This window comes from Medicago sativa, chromosome 5 (assembly GCF_051527215.1).
Source record: "Medicago sativa cultivar Bolivia chromosome 5, Bolivia_mono, whole genome shotgun sequence".
Taxonomy (NCBI): Eukaryota; Viridiplantae; Streptophyta; class Magnoliopsida; order Fabales; family Fabaceae; genus Medicago; species Medicago sativa.
In genome coordinates, this window is record NC_140753.1 from 42,797,377 (window position 1) to 42,815,433 (window position 18,057).

General features: G+C 35.5%; 1 protein-coding gene across 1 annotated transcript in view; it reads right to left on the minus strand.

Annotated features, from left to right (window-relative positions):
- Positions 1–6,499: 6,499 nt before the first annotated feature.
- LOC146922254 (uncharacterized) overlaps positions 6,500–18,057 on the minus strand; it is a 53,093-nt gene continuing 41,535 nt past the window's right edge. The window contains exons 3-6 of the mRNA XM_085711502.1: positions 8,463–9,063; positions 7,691–8,361; positions 7,293–7,611; positions 6,500–7,209 (exon numbers count right to left, since the gene is read on the minus strand). Coding sequence (XP_085567628.1) covers positions 6,766–7,209; positions 7,293–7,611; positions 7,691–8,361; positions 8,463–9,063 — 2,035 coding nt within the window. The 3' untranslated portion in view covers positions 6,500–6,765. The remainder of the gene's footprint in view (positions 7,210–7,292; positions 7,612–7,690; positions 8,362–8,462; positions 9,064–18,057) is intronic.

Genomic DNA, 18,057 nt, shown 5'->3' on the forward strand with positions numbered 1-18,057 from the left:
GTTCGAATTCCAGACCTATATATTATGCATTGTTCATACCAACTGAGTTAAGCACACGAGGACTTAATTCTATTATACTAATAGTAAGGGAAATGCTAACATTAGATACTTGTTAAAAAAATTAAAGTGAAAACTTTATTTTAAAATTTAAATATTAAACACATTCAAACAATAAAAAATAACTTTTATCAATTATTCTAATTTCGAATCCTTAACAAGTGTCTTTGTTTTAAGGACATGTATTATTATTACCTTAAGAGTCATGTTAGCTTGTGCTTTAAGGACACATGTTAAGGAACCCAAAAAGAGCAACTTTGCATTGGAAAACATAATATTTTAACTTTTTAGAAGTGACATCACAATTTTTTATACGTATATTTCTATAATAACTTCCATAACATATGTTCTTGAAGGCACAAATTAACATTTGCCTTAACCTAATAGTAATACCCCCACCCCCATAAAGGCCAGCTGTATCTGACATAGTCCTCTCAACCAATTGCAATAGTTATGTGGCACACAGGGTACAGTGAGCCCCAATTATATGATATTTAGTGAAGCCAAATTGGCTAAATGGTGACCAATTCCAATTGGATGCATAGATTACTACTAGTAATTTAGTCAACAAAAGCAACTTACAGTTATGACTTGGGACGTAAGGGTGGGACTACTACGTGATAGTTACATGAGAGGGGTGACCCTATAATATCACTAGGTAGCTGCTACTTGTCAGAGGGGTAACTTTGACACAACTGATAAAGTTGTTGTCATGTGACCGGAAGGTCACGGATTCAAGTCCTGGAAACAGTCTCTTGTGTAAAAACAGGGTAATGCTTAAGGCTGCGTACAATACAGTAAATGATGGAACCCCTTCCCAGACCCTGCATATGCGGGAGCTTTAGTGCTCCGGGTTGAGCTTTGCCTTTTTTTAGCTGCTACTTGCCAATTATATTCTTTCATGATGACTAGATTGGTATATGTCACTTGCTATTGGTTGCTTTATAAACACAATGCATTTCAACAGCTGTATTTGTATGCTTTAGTTTTTTGTTTTCATTTGTTTACTCCAATTGGAATCAAATAGAAATAGAACCTTCCTATGATGAACTCCAAGATATTAAAACTTTCATTGGCCAATTCTTTGTCTCACTTTTTAAAGGATTGTTGCATGCTCATATACCTACCCATTAACTGGAAATGTATACCGCCAGATATGGTGGGAGCTTGTGAAATATATGTATGAAACTAATTTGGATTATTACTCTCCCTTCATCACTAATGTTAAGAATTTTTGTAAAAAAGAAAGTTTTTCTCTAAATATTGGTGTTCTTTCAAGTTACTAAGTACATTTATTATTTATTTTCAAATACGAAAGTCAAATATTAAATACAATCGAGCTAACTCATGAAAATATAATTTCTCCAACGACTATTTAACATTCATCAGAATAGAATGCTTTGATTTGGTGAATCGACAGACTCTTTGGTAATCCAAGCATAAAATCTGTAACAATATTGTCCACTTTCGGGCATATACATTTAATGATTGCAACATATGGTTTTTAATATTAGTTGTTAGATTAATATTAACGGTTTCATTCGAGTTTGAACTCAATACTTCAAACTTCTTACTCCTTCTATCACCTCTTGAACTCTTTGGAATGGACGGTATTGCTACTCTTTTTTCTTGGTACAAGACGATAGTGCTACTCTATTTTTTACATTTTGATATATTGATTTTCTCCTAAAAAAAATCTCTAATCTCTAATATCGAGTAATTGATATGAATAAAATTTTTAGTATACTCTTTGATCGTTCAATTTGAGTATGAAATTCATTTGTATGTACTTAACTTATTCTTAGTTTATAATTTAAACCTCTTGCGCCTAAATACAACGATTGCACAACTTGTGTTTGATGTAGCTTTTGAATAAAATTCTGCTGATTAAAAAAAAAAACAGACTATGATTGAAATCAGACTTGCGTACATGATTATGTCATTGTATGATCTGAATTAGTTTTTTTAGTAAAAGATCTGAGTCAGTTATTTAGGGCCTGTTTGGTTTGGCTTCTGAGAAGCAATTCTAGCCCAAAATCAATTCTCTACAGTGCCAAAAGCAATTCTAGCCAAAAACAACGTGTTTGGTTCAGCTTTTCAGAATTGCTTTTATCCTCCAAAAGCAATTCTCCATGAAGCTACAAATCCTAGCTTCTAGCTTTTCTAGAATCAATTCTCCTTGAACAACGTGTATAGGTTTGTATATTTTATTATTACAACATGTTATTTTACTTTATTGCCCTTTATCAATTCTCATTCTTTATCAATCCTCCTTTAGCTATGTCTATTTTAGTAATTATACATTCAAAAACAATTCTACATAATTGCATCCAAACATAAATCATTTTGTTTAATCAATTCTACATAATTGTTTAATCAACATCAACAAGGGTTAAATTAATCACTCATGGGAATAATTTATGTTATGGAGATAATTATGACACTAAATAGGGGCTTTGGGTGAGTTGTATGGAACAAATTTATACTATCACGTGGTTTGAACAAAAAGGCTGGATCACTTTCCACGTCGGTAGGGAATCAAGCACCCATAAAATATCTTCATTAAAGTCAAATTATCGCATATCCCTTCAAAAAACAAAAATCAAATTATCACATTAAAGTTATTACCTAAGACTTTGTCTGCAAGTTTGGAGAGGAAGGGAGGGAAGTTATGCCCCACACTCCTACCTTTATACCTTCATCCAAATATTTGACATAAACTACCAAATTTATCCTTTATATAAAATAAAAAAAACGCAATCACCATTCACTTGTTCACCCCCATATTTTTTCTGAAAAAACGTTAGCCTGGAGAAAATTCCAACAAACAGGTTGTTTTTTCCAATCATCAATTACCGATTGTTCTCTTAATATTTTCATGTGTTTGTTCATTTAACCCACTAATATTTTCAGTGGGTTACCGGAATCGTTCACGTAACTGTGTTTTGGATTACAGGAATCAATCTCCAAATCATTGATTCCCAGAAAACACATGCAAAACTTCAGGTTGATTCGAAATCGTTTACGGCAATTTGTTTTTTAAAATCTTATTTTTACTTATTTTTTAACCAAACCTCAGCCGAAATCGTATTTTTCCCAGAAATATTGCAATGTTAAAATTGAGATGGGAATTATTGCCGTTTTTACTCAGATTACTGAGACTTGTTTCGAAGACTAAGTGGGCGGGTTAATTACTTACCTTGCTTTGTAACCAAAAAATTACGTATCATGCTTTTCTCTATCCCTCAACAATATCATTCAATTATTTTTTGCTTGGCACAAAAGAGCAATAACTTTAAACAAGATATGCTTATTTTGAGGATTAAAAGTGATTGTTCAGTCACTACGTTGCCATTCTCACTGTTGGATCCACCATTTAAGGGTTTGGATTATTACGGAAAGATACACATGAGTATTTTGAATAATTTTCGGAAAGGTAAATATGAGTTTTCCGGGAAAAAATTCAGAAATGTTTTATAGTTTGAATATCAGGTGGGGTGAACTCATGTTGAATTGGGAAAATTAATGTGTAAAATGTTAAATAGCAAAAGGGATAAAATTGGAATTTTTGAAAATTTGTAGGGGTGAAAGTAAATGTGTTGGGGTATAGGGTAAAATTTCCGGAAGGGAGTATAGGGGAGTGGATCCTCTCCAGTGGAGATCTCTCATGTTTTCTGCAGTGACCCATCATCCACTTTTAATTACACTCTCTCTCTCTCTCTCTCCCTTTTTAATATTACAACACATTATTTCACCTATTTAATGGAGGACCTGGATTACACATGAGAGAGAAACCACTTGAGACAATCTCCTTTGGGAGTATAGAGTTTTGGAAAAATGAGTGAACAAGTAGAAGAAATGGCAAATTCTATGGTACACCCAAAAATTTGAGTGTACCAATACACCAAATCATTAAATTAATAATTAAATGAGTTTTTTTTTTTGAAGAAAAAAATTATTTTCTATCATTGACAATTATAATAATTAAATTTTATTTACCAAAAGCTTCAACGAAATAAAATTTACTTTTTTTAAATTTTTATTACTCATAATAAAGAATGTTTATAAATTTTTATGAGAAAAAGTTAAAAATTTAATATGATTCTTATAAACAATGAAATGTTGTTTTTTCTTATTCAATGATGTTTTCTAAAATATAAATATTGACAAATAGCTTTTTCTTGCATAAAATAATCGTTAATTTATAAATTTATGGAGTAAGAGTACCGATACACCTCAAATTGTGAGGTGTAACGTAGAAGTTCCTTGAAGAAATAGAGAACATTTGGACGTCAGAGTTTTAGGGGTTAATTTTTCTTCATAATACAAATTTTTTTCTCATTTAATGAACTAATTAAAAAGTTGTATTGAACGAGAGTTTATATGAATTCTTCAAATTTAATATATGTTCTTATAATATTCTTAATATTAAAAATATATGAATCATTAACACTGGTTTATCATTTTCTAAAAACAAAATACTTTTTCAAAAAAGGTGAAAGATTTTTCCATTTTTCTCTATATTTCTCACCTCCCAAAGCCCTCCCCTCCCCTCCAAACTCTCAAACAAAGTGTTAGTACATTTTTGTGAACAAAATGATAGAGATATATATTTTCATGTTTGTTACAATTAGTAAATTTTATTTCAGGATGAGAATAATATTCCATGAAGATGAGAATAAATTTATGTATAGCTACTTATTAACCTTTAGTAAAAAAAAGGCTACTTTTTAACCTCCAGCTATATTATAACATCAATCTTTTTTTAAAGATTTTCAGAAATATTATAATACTAACCAAACATTTTTTCTTAAAAATACCTTGTAATAAAATTGTCCTCCTTATATCCCTATAAAAATTATTCCTAAAATTAATTTAGTAAACTTAAAAAAATACTTATAAAACAGAGGGATACAGAAGACCATTTCTCAACAAAAGTAGAAGTTACCTTCCAACACAAACAACTAACACCTTGTTTCACAACTTCGGTGTAGTACAAAAAGTATCAATACTCACACACAGTCCTAACAAGTATCACAAACGATACAAGAAAGAATACACAGTAAGAGATTCTAAACTTGCATCACAAACGATACAAGAGCAAAATACATGAAGACTCAAACCCTAAAGGGCGCACATACATAAAGGCATGAACCCATGCACACTGAACCTTGCCAGGATGTTGGAACATTGTATCCAACATCTTACATGGATGCCTAAACACATGTTGGAACTTTGGTTCCAACTTACAGAACAAGGATATTTGTTTTAGCAATAATGCAACCATTACAAATACCCAACAATCTCCCCCTTTGACAAATTTTTGGCTAAAACAAATTGGGCTTAATTACACTTTTGGCCCCCTAAGTATCCAAAAGTTGCGATTTTGGCCCCCTAAAAAAAAATCTCTTTTTTGGCCCCTTAAGTTCACTTTTGGTTGCAATTTTGGCCCCCCAAGCCAATTTTGACTTGTTCAACGGTGACTGAGGTGCCACCTGGATTTTTTTTATTATTTTTTTAAAAAACAATGCCAAGCTGGCTTTATGAAACAAAAAAAAAAAGAAAAAAGGAAAATGGAAAAGGAAGGCACATGAGTTGCTTTTCCCTCCCCCAACGGTCGGAAGTTAGGGTTTTTAAAACCCCCAAATTCCCAAATCACCAAATCCATTCCAATCCTTTGTTCCTCTACTAAATCTCCATCTTCACCCTCTTCTTTGTTCAATTTCCATTCACTTCATCCTTTATTTTGGAATCGTTTTCTGATTCATTCATCTTCTTTATTGAATTTGAACTTGCAGATTCAATCTCCATCTGCTTCTTCGTTTTCTGATTCATCTTCATCTTCACCCTCTTCTTTGTTCGTGATTTATCCAGAAACGAAAATGGTTGAATTTTAATCTTCATCTTCATCGGTCAGCGGGTCTTCCTTGAAGCATCGAAACAAGGTTGTTTGTCACTGTGGTGTTGAATCCCCGTTGGTCACTGCTTGGACTGACGAAAATCCAGGGAGGAGGTTTCATGGTTGTGGGAAATATTTTGTGAGAAGAAAATGCAATTTTTTTAGGTGGTTTGATCCTGAGGTGCCTGAGAGACAAGAAAATTATTCGAGCACTGTTAAGGAAGAATGATGAATTGATGAAGAAGGAAAGAAGTCTTGTGATTGCCATAGTTGTATTGGGAATTATGTTGTTCATGTGCATGGTTTTAGCTCTAGGGTTAGCTATGAAATAAGGTTGAATGTTGTTCTTAAGTTGTTTAGTTTGTGTTGTTTTTTGTTGTAAAGTTGTTAGTTTTTGTGATGTACTGTGTTTTGTTGTAAGAACCTGAATGATGTTGAAGTATTTTGTAGCCCTAGCTTTTGGCAATTGAATGAAAAAATTTGTGTTTATGAACATATGCACGTTACTGATATGAACACAAGATATAGTAGACATAATATAATACATAACATGTTCTTGATATTAAGTTGCAATCCAAAAGAAGACTTAGGTTCCAAAAGAGAACATAATATGTCTGAGCACCTAAACATTAGAACCCAACATAGGACTTAGGTTCCAAAGGTACCAAAACATGACATAAAGTATGAGTACTTAAACATTACAACCAAAAAAAAAATGCAACTAAATGAGTACTTAAATTTCATTACAACCCAAAATAGAAAATAAGTCTCAAGTAATTAAATAGTTGCCAATTCACTGATTGTTAACTTCATTTCTTGTTCACTGATTGTTGTGTCCCAAGAGGCTCCAAATCACCACTCTTTCTTTTTGTACCCGTGGTCCTGCCCTTCTTTGGCACCATTAACACATTCTCTCCCACAACTTGTGGTTTAGCTTTAGTGCCAGCAACTGGCACAGAGTTGGTCACATTCACAGTTTTGGTCACATTGACAGTTTTGGTCACATTCAAAGTGTTGCTTGCACCTGCTGTATAGCTACTAGCAGCTGGTGGTCCAGTTGTGACAGAAGGTGGTGGCTGAGTGTTGACAATGTTGGCATCAGGTGGTGGCTGAGTGTTGATCATGTTGGCAGCAGGTAGTGGCTGAGTGTTGATCATGTTGGCAGCAGCTGGTGTCTTCTTCTTTGCCACTGCTTTTTTCCTAGCTGCTTGCTTCTCTTTCCCAAGATGAGGTTGTGTAACAGTTGTGTTAGTCTGCAATACACATGACAACATGCAAATATTTAAACCAACACAACATGTATCAGAAGCATATAAGAGATGGAAAGAGCATATACCTTGTTACCCCCTGCTGGAATTTTCCTCTCAGCAGCTTGTTTACCATAACATGTTCTTTGGTTATGACCCAAGACACCACACCTTGTGCACCTCACAGTGACTTGGTTCCTTTTGACCAAAGATTGCGTACCAGATGCAGCAGCAGAAGCAGAAGGTTTCTTTGGCTCATCATTTGCTCTCTTTCTTTGCTTTTTGGGCCTACCAGGTGCCCTTCTCATGGAAGGTGGCAATATAGGTGGCAAGTCAATTTCTGGCCACAACTTTGGTCCATTTGATGGAAGTATCAGATTGTCATAAGTATCTAGAAATGTGGATTTCCTGTAAAGTAATAAAATGACTGAATAAAATCCCAAAAAAGAAAAAAATAATTGTAAACAAGTAAAGAAAGTAAACTAACCTGTACCAATGAGCAACAAACTCATCTGGGTTTTGCTGGTTGTACCAGATACAAGCAATTGAATGATGACAAGGAATTCCAGTTAGTTCCCATTTTCTACACGCACATGTCTTTTCTTTGAGATTAACCACATATGCATCACTCCCATCTGAAACACAAAATCTTGCATAGTCCCTATCTCCACTCCAATTTGGAGACCAACCCTCAGCTTCTTTCTTATACTTATCAAACAGTTTGTTAATCATAGGACAAATATCTCCATCACACCTCAGCATAAAATCCCTAAGTTTTACTATCCTATTTGTTATGTATTGCTTCAGACCATCAATGAGTGAGATGATAGGCAAATCCCTTAAAGCAATAATTGCAGAATTAAAGGCCTCACACATGTTGTTTACTTGTAAATCACAACATGTGTAAGTGCTAAAGGCAGCCCTTGTCCATATACCTGGTGCCAACTCATTCAACTCCTTCCATGCAGCTTCATCAATTTTCTTCACATTTTCCATAGCTTTGTTAAACTCCACCATTGTAGTACACCTAGCTGTTATCCACATTGCTTCTTTCAAATGCTCACCTGCATGTCTCTTCTTAAAATTCCCATACAGGTGCTTCACACATAACCTATGCTCAACAACATCAGGACATGATGCAATTGTGTTTACCAGTCCCTTCATTTAAACAACATATCATTAGTACAAAATTTACATATCCAAAAGACTCTTAATTTACACATCTATTATAATTTACAAAATAAAATACATTCACATACCTTTTGTTGGTCTGATATGAAAGACCACTTCTTTGCTTGAATACCATTTAAGTCACCCAAAAGAAGTTCAAGAAACCAGTCCCATGATTCCTTTGTTTCAGCTTCTACTACTGCAAATGCAATAGGCAGCATCTGGTTGTTCCCATCTTTCCCAATTGCAGACAAAAGGTGTCCAGCATACCTGCCCTTCAAAAAGCATCCATCAAGGCCATTCAAGGGCCTACATGTTGTAACAAATGCCCTCTTGCATGCATTGAAGCATACATATATCCTTTCAAACACTGGCCCTGCATCTCCAACTGCACATTTAATCCTAACAGTACTACCTGGATTACTCCTCAACAACTCCTCAGCATAATTTCTAAGATGAGCATATTGCTCATCTATTCCACCATGAATCAGTTCCAAAGCCCTTTTCTTAGCCCTATAAAGCTTAAAGTGACTCAACATAACTCCCCATTTATCTTTACAAGTTGATTGCAAATCCTTTATTTTCATACCAGGTGAGTGTTTCAGAATTGGTATCAGTTTCCTAGACAACAAAGCAGTCTTAATCAACCTAAGTTTTCCACTGCTATAACACTTATGGTCAGGGTTATACCTAGTGTTTTATCTTGGTTTTTGGGTGTCAAACATTGATTACGTTTGAACCTTTTTAACCATTGATATCTCATTTTTTCTTGGGAAGGGAAAAAATAAGCAAAACCCTTGAGAATCGAGGTCCGGGAGTTGTTTTCGCTACAGGAAGGTGTTAGGCACCCATAACGACTATAGTATCCTATAGGAACCGTCTTTACTTTCTACGCGCGCGCTTTATTTTTAAATGCTATTTGAAAAATGATATTTACACCTAAGGGTTTACTAAGTGAAGAATTGGAGGGAGAAGAAAGCGTTTGAATTTTTATTTTATTTGAATTGAAGGAATATTGGTTCCTTGCCTACGTACCCTTTTAAGGGATCAAATCCATCGTAGTTCTCTTCCAAAAATGTTTTTGTTTTTGTTGGTTGATTTTAAGTTTGGAAAATGGAATTTTGAAGAATGAGGAAAAGAGGCCTCAAGGGCATAAGATTTGGAAAAGAGTGAGGTGGAATTAGTTATTTTGCAAAATGCCCAAGTATGATTAAAATTCATTACGATTTCGTTTAAGAAAATAAAGGGGAAAATCAATGGGATTTTGATCCCAAAGTTTATTTAGAAAAATATTTGAGTGATGTTGTTCATATTTTTTGGAAAAGAGAATTTTTCTAAGTATCGCGATTCCTAAGCATACATCTAAAGCATACATTCCCTAGGCATACATCTAAAGTATCCATGTGATGTGTGTGCATGTGTCAGTGCTTGTGTCGGTGTACATCATTAGAGTTCATTGTCCTTTACATCATTGGCCTAAATACATGCTATGGTCTTGCAAGAATTTAAATTGCATAAAAGAAATTACAAAATTCCTAGGTCTTTACATCCTAATTCTTTGCAAGAAATGTAAATTGCAAGGAATATAAATCTAAAGAGATGGGATGAGAATGCTATGAATGAATTATGGATGAGAGGGTTAGTAACATAATATGGCATAATAGAGTAAAAATTTTAAACCAAGTAGCAAAAATTTAACACAAGAGGTGACAAAACTCTTAGCAAAATACACCTAAAATTTGTCACAATACGAAGCCAAATATATGACCCATAATTCCCATGTCATGACAATTTTCAAAGGTTTCATCACAATCAATGATATGAGGATTACAAGAACACATTCAAGTCAAGAATCATGCCATATTCTAGACATACTTGGCACTTTATTTTCACAAACAAACATTCACATGACTTGTAAAACAAGTAAACACATACAATATATTCACATGCAGTAAAAAACACACTTCAAAACAGCAAGAAATTCATTACAAATTCACACTTCACAAATCAACATCATGTATCATGATTAGGGATCAAGAACATGTACTTTTCACAAATTTTTAATACAAAACATCACAAAATAGCAAGAAAAGCATCACATTATTTTTTATCAATTTTAAATATGCAAAATCATCACAAAAATATCACAAAACTAACAAGAAACATACATGGAAAATTTTTAGAATTTTAAAGGATTTTTAGACTCAAAAACATACAAAACTTCACAAATTTTAACAAAATAGTAAACAATTTAGTAAGAAATACCACATATATTTTCCTCAGGTTTTAACACATAAAAATATCACAAAAACGTCAAGAAAAATGTCAAGAACATATAAAAATTTTTCAGGAATATTAATATGAATTTTTGGACAAAACAGGGGTGTAATTATCAAACAGCAGTGTATGAATAGCAAGAAAATCATGAGGATGCAAAATCTGCATAGAAAGGAGGCCCAGGCCAAGGGGAAACGGATCTTGGATCATCCAAACACATCAGGGGCGTTGGATTGATCCAGATCAAACTAAACCTAAATCAAACGGTGGAGAGTGAACCAGAAGTGAACCAAGGTTGAACCGGTCCGGTTCAATGGTCTTTATAAAGATTTGGGGACCGGTTCGCCTCATTCTTCACTTCCCTTTCTCTCTCTAAGCTCTCTCCTAGTGAGAGAAGCTCTGCAACTCTTCTCCTTCTCTGATCGTGTTCTCCGACGAACACAACGGAGGAGGTGCGGTGGCTCGCCGGTGGCGCCGCCGCACCTGAACTCTTTTCTGGAAATTTTTGCATCGTTGTGTTCGTCTGAGACTCCTCTTTATGATTCTGGAACTGGTTTTTTGAAATGAGGCTTAGATATGAGCAGATCTACACTTGAATCTTACGGTTTCTAGGTTTTCAAATCTTTTTCGAAACTTCTTGAAACGAAACCCTAATCTATTCTATTTTCTACACTGATTATGGATATGAACTTAGATTTTGCAAATAAACGGTGAATCTCCATGGATTACATTTTTAGGGTTTCGGTTTCAATCTTTTTCAAATCTTTTCAAAGTTTCCGCTTCGATTCACCGTTTATTTACGTTTGTGGCCCTTCGTTGAGCTTTTGCAATGAAAAACGAAGAAGTTTTGATGATTACCTGGTTTTGATCGGAGATTCGAACGAAAAGATCCTTGCGAATGCTTCTGGTAAGTTCTTGAACTGAAAATAAATCAGTTATTCTCTTCTTCTTCTTCACTGGTTCGAAACTTGCTTTAATTTTTCTTCTTCTCTCTCTCTCTCTCTCTCTCTCTCTCTCTCTCTCTCTTCGTGATCGTGTTTGAGTTCGTCACCGTTGGTGATGAATTCGCACCAAAATTGCGAAGAAACAAGTTCGATGATGAAGATTCAGTAATGAATCACCGAGAACTTTCGTTAATTCTTAAGAATTCGGTTGAATCTTTCGTTCTGGAAAATTAGGGTTTGATGAATGTTCTTGATGATTTCTGGAAACGGTTATGATTTTGATCTTTGATTCTGGAGAGAGAATTGTGGATTCTGTTTGTGTGAGTTGGCACTTAGTGAATGGTGATCTTGTGCATTGATGATTTGGCTCGTATTTATAGCTGACATGTGTTATACCTTGGCCAATAGCTTGCTGACATGTGTCCCTGGACTTGTTTTGATTCGACCTTGGACCAATTTGGACTTAAGGGCCTTTGTGCAATTCTGGAAAGTTAGAGGACCAACTTGCAAAACTTAAAAAAGGTCAAAAATAAACTTGATACAAAATAAGGATCATTCTGCAATTATTAGAAAAAATGGGACTACTCTGCAATTTTAATAAAATGACTTAAAAACAAATTCGAAACCAAAAAAAAGGACTTGAATGCAATTTTAGAAATTTGAGGACTTTAAAAATGGAAAATTAAAAATAAAATTTGAACTAAAATTGGTAAATTTGACTAAACGTAAAGTGAAACGAAAAATAAAATCAACAAAAGGACTAAAATGAACCAGCTGCATAAATGAGGTACTTCAAAGTAACCTCTCTCTGTCAAAATTTTATGTGAAATGACCAAAATACCCCTGGGGACTAAACTGACTCAAAATGACTCAGATACAATTTTAAAATGGTTTTTTAACAGGGAGTTAAAACAAGAGCTTATACAAGCAAATTAAAAGACTCAGGGGCAAAATTTAGAGATTAAACAGAGTTTTAACACTGGAAATGACTAAAATGCCCCTAGGGGCTAAACTGACTCAAAGTGACTTCAAATGTAATTTTTTGAAATGGACCTTTACATGGGTTTGAAACAAGGACTCATACAAACCAATTGAAAAGACACAATCAATTCTTAAAGACAAAAATGAGTTTGAATGGGAAAATGACTAAAATACCCTTTTTCATGAATTTTGTAAATAATATTGAAATAAGATGCAGAGAAAGATGCAATTGATCAGAGACAAATCAAATGACTTGAAATGCAAGAAAAACCCTTTGGATGGTTTTAACATGCAAGAAAAGAAGAATTGAGTCAGTATTTTTAGGCCCAAAATTAGGGTATAACAGCTGCCCCTATTTAAGTTTCTTTGTCCGGAGAGTCAATAAACAAAGTCTTTGATTTGACGGGACGAAGATACTTAAATATTAGCATTTGCACTGTTTTTGGGCATAAAAATACACTTCTTTCATTTTCAAAATATGAATGTCATGCAATATTTCGATTATGAATGCGAGACGAACAATTGGAGTCTACAAAGCATGTCATATCACTGGGGATGTAGGTAGACATTGACAGGGTAGACAAACCAGGGGACAAAAGATAGGTACAAGCTGTTCTTTGGATCGAACTCGCCACTTGACCATGGAATACAAACAGAGGGTGAGTACAAGCTGTTCTTTGGATCGAACTTGCTGCTTGATTAGGAATAGGAATATAGAATAGGTACAAGCTGTTCTTTGGATTGAACTTGTCACTTGACCGGAAACATAGACATATTGGAAGATACAAGCTGTTCTTTGGATATAACTTGCTACTTGATTGAAAACATAAACAGATAGGCAGGGACAAACTGTTCTTTGGATCGAACTTGCCGTTTGACCTGGAGACATAGACAAAAAGGTTGATACAAGCTGTCCTTTGGATCGAACTTACGGCTTGATCAATATCACAACATGTAGGTTGGTGCAAACTGTTCTTTGGATCGAACTTGTCGTTTGACTGATAACAAAACATAAGCAGGGTACAAACTGTTCTTTGGATCGAACTTGCCGTTTGACCGGAAACATAGGCATATAAGCAGGTACAAGCTGTTCTTTGGAGCGAACTAGCCACTTGACCAATACCAAGACATGTAGCAAGATACAAATTGAGAGTAAGTTGATATTGACTTGATTTGAAGATAGACATGACCATTATTGTTGGCCCAAGAGTAAATTGAGAGTGAATTAGCATTGATTGAGACATTGAATTGAATTGACAGTTGATGTTGAAAGAGACATTGAAAATTGAAAATAACCAGAAATACAAACATAGACATAGACATGGAGTTGAATTGAGAGTTTGACAGAGACGTAGACATTGAATTGGAGAATTGGAATTGAGTTGAATTGGAACTTGAAATTGAATTGAATTGAAAGTTGAGATTGAACTGAATTGAAAGTGGAGATTGGGTTGAATTGAGATTGAGTTGAATTGAAATTGAGATTGGAAATGCAACATGTATGTATGGTATAACAATATTATCAAATGTATGGGCACATAGAATGCATGATTATGCATGTATGAATGCTTGAAATGCATGATTGGTTTGTAGTTTGTCAGAGAAGTTTCACAGAGACAGACGAAACATTGGAAGATTGGGCACGTAATGGCTCGTGCTGTAATATATACTTATGGAAATCCTCTTTGGAGAGACCGTCATTTAAAAGACGTATCAAAACCATGGCTGAGGGCAATATACAATATCACATACAAAACTTGTAGAAGAGGGACCCTTGGAAGATTCTTGGATACAGGTCGCCGTTGTTAGGCGTGTCAGTGCTGGGTAAACATTGGATGTTCGCATCTATGGTCAATGCTTTTCATTCTTTCGTTCTTTCATTTTTTATTCTTCAATCCCATTTTTGCCTGAACCGCCCTTTCGGATTTTCGATTCACCGGGAATAGATTCTTTTCACTGCCCCATTTTTGCCTGAATTGCCTTCATAGGTTGTCAATCAGCGGGGTGCTCATTTTTGCCCTTTTTCCATTTTCATTCTGTTTTTTCATTCTTGCCATTGACCACAGATCATCCTGGGGAACAACCTGCTTGTAACACGTATTGGAATAGACATTGACACTCATTCATTCATGCATGTTTCACTGGAATGTACCCTATTGCTCAGGTTTGCTTTCAAAATAGACAGAAAAGATTTTTCAATTTTCAAAAATGTTTGTTTCAGACATTGACATTATCAAAATGGAAAGAAAATATTTTGTATATAGCATTTGAAAATAGAAAGAAAATAGAGTTTCAAACAATAGCACAGGCTCAAATTGATGTAGAAGAGTGAGAGTCAGCCAAAGACATAACTCCACGGATTTACAAAGCTTGGAAAATGGTAATTTTATTGGTTGGTGGTACATTGAACACGATGACCGCTACATTTCATAGAAATTTTGAATTCACAAGTACAGGAGCTTCTGATGAAGACGATCATTGACAGTTGCAGATGCCCCAAGGGGTGATGGTGGTTTGCCAGATATAGTTACTTGTCTTTTATTATCAATCTCATTTTTGCATGAACCGCCCTTTCGGGTTTTCGGCTCATCGAGACGCTCATTCTTGCCTGAGTTGCGTACAATCTCAGCGAGCTTTTTCATATTCATTTTTTTGTCCCTAACTTTTGCCTGGATCGCCCTTTCAGGTTTTCGATCCACTGGGAAGCGCATTTTTGCCTAGGCCGCCCTTTCGGGTTTTCGACCTACCACGCTGTTCTTTTCTTTTTAGACAAAGTATTTCTTGACTATATCGGCATTTACCGGATTTGGAGGTTCAACACCATCCATGTGTGTAAGGATCAAAGCACCGACAGAGAAAGCCTTCTTGACAATATAAGGGCCTTCATAGTTAGGAGTCCACTTGCCCCTTGGGTCGGGTTGCTGGCTTATTCTTCTTTTCAATACAAGTTCGCCTTCCTTGAATTCTCGAGGTCGGACTTTCTTGTCAAACACATTCTTCATTCGCACTTGATACAACTGTCCATGAGCCATAGCATCCATACATTTTTCTTCAATCAAATTCAACTGATCATACCGACTCTGACACCATTCAGCCTCAGTTAGTTTTGGTTCCATGATCACTCGAAGAGATGGAATCTCCACTTCCAGAGGGAGAACTGCTTCCATTCCATATACCAGAGAAAAAGGCGTTGCCCCGGTTGAACTGCGCACTGTAGTAGGTAACCATGCAAGGCAAAAGGTAGCATCTCATGCCAGTCTTTGTAAGTAGTGACCATCTTCTGAACAATCTTCTTGATATTCTTGTTAGCGGCCTCGACTGCACCATTCATCTGAGGTCTATAAGGAGAAGAGTTGTGATGTTCGATCTTGAATTCTTCACATAAAGCTTGCATCATGCTATTGTTCAGATTGGAACCATTGTCAGTGATGATCTTGTTAGGAACACCATATCGACAGATGATGTTATTCTTGATAAACTTCACCACCACTTGCTTGGTTACATTGGCATAGGAAGCAGCTTCAACCCACTTGGTGAAATAGTCAATTGCCACTAGAATGAAACGATGTCCGTTGGAAGCCTTTGGTTCAATTCTTCCGATCATGTTAATGCCCCACATAGAGAAAGGCCATGGGAAAGATATAACATTGAGAGCATGTGGAGGCACATGAATCTTGTCAGCATAGATTTGACATTTGTGGCATCTCTTGGCATGTCTGTGGCAGTCACGCTCCATAGTTATCCAGTAATAGCCGGCTCTTAACAGTTTTCTTGACATAGTGTGACCTGTAGCATAGGTCCCAAAGGTGCCGTCATGTACATCATGCATCAATTTCTCAGCTTCTTGTTTATCAACAAATCTCAACAAGACCATGTCATAGTTCCTCTTGTATAGGATTTCTCCGTCCAGAAGGAATCTGCTAGCCCATCTTCTCAGGATCTTTTTGAAGGTGAGAAAAACACAAGAAGGGGGGGGGGGGTTGAATTGTGTTTTGAAAAATTCTTCGTTTCTCCTAAAAACTGAACACACTGATCAGAAGCTAAGTGAGACAGCTTCTGAAGTGATAATCAGAATCTAAATGTAGCGGAATAAAACAGAGAGAGAAGAAGAACGACACAAAGCAATTATACTGGTTCCTTCCACAATCCGGAAGTAGTCCAGTCCCCCTTGCACTTCCAAGGAGATTTCACTAAGAGTAATATCTGATTACAATTGCTCAAGCACACAAGCAAGAGACTTCCTTTGCTCAAGCACACAAGCTAGAGACTTCCTTTGCTCAAGAACACAATCAAGAGACTTCCTGCTCAAGCACAACTGCAAGAGACTTCCTAACTAAACAAAATTACACAGAAAATTGTTTAAGGTTGAACACTTGATATACAATCAGAGGTGCTCACAATACAAATCAGATACAGACTCAATGGACTTAAGAATTTCTAAGATATGACTTTGAGACACAGAAATTCTAAGTGAATGCAGAACAATTTCAGCAGAGGTTTGGCACTTGTAAAAATATTGAGAGTCTGTCGTTCAGCATTACCAAATCTCTAGGTCTTCACTCCTTTATATAGAGGTGTGAAAGAGACGTTGTGAAATTGCCAGCACACCAAAGAGTCGTTGTTGAAGCTTGATCTTTCACCTTTGATCTTTTGCCTGATTTGGTTGTTGTCCTATGAAGAACTAATTTGAAATCCATTCCTTATCCAAAGGAACATCTATGCAGGCGAAGCCGTATTCTGGAGCTGTTTTCTTATCTTGTAGCGTGGACACAAAACAGAGTAGTGGAGAACGTGGTTGTACAATTCGTACAAATGTCAACGCTTTCGTCCAAATTGCAAGCACATGCCTTCAAACACCTTTGAAATGACCGTTGCAAAATTCCACTAATCCTTTGTTGTGTTTTCGAATCCAATAGACAGCTTTTGCAGTGATAATTCTTCAATTCTTGAATCTTTGCAAATCCAGTTGATATTCAGCTTCTGGTGAAATGGCTTCTGATGAGGCAGCTTCTGCAGCTTCTGATGATGCAGCTTCTGATGATACAACTTCTGATGATATGACTTCTGGACCTCTTGTCTTCAGGAGCACTATTCTTACTTCAGAAGCGACTTAACTTCAGGAGCGCTTTTTCTCTTCAGTAGCAAGTTGCCTTCAGGAGCGTCCAAGCTTCAAATATTGTTGTTTCCTTTGCTCTTTATTTGCTCATTCAGAACCAATGATGATGTAACATTTTAATTATGGTCCTGTACACTTGAACAAATATTAGCTAGTCCAATTTACAATTTTTAATACCTTGTTATCATCAAAACTCTTTAAGGTTCATTGTTAAACACATTTTGTTCCAACAATCTCCCCCTTTTTGATGATGACAAACAAAAGTATTTAAAAATTGATCAATTGTTGTTAATCTAATTAACAAGTTGACTTTGGGGTTCTGAGGTTTGTAAGCTCAGAATCTGAGGTTTGTAAGCTCAAACTCCC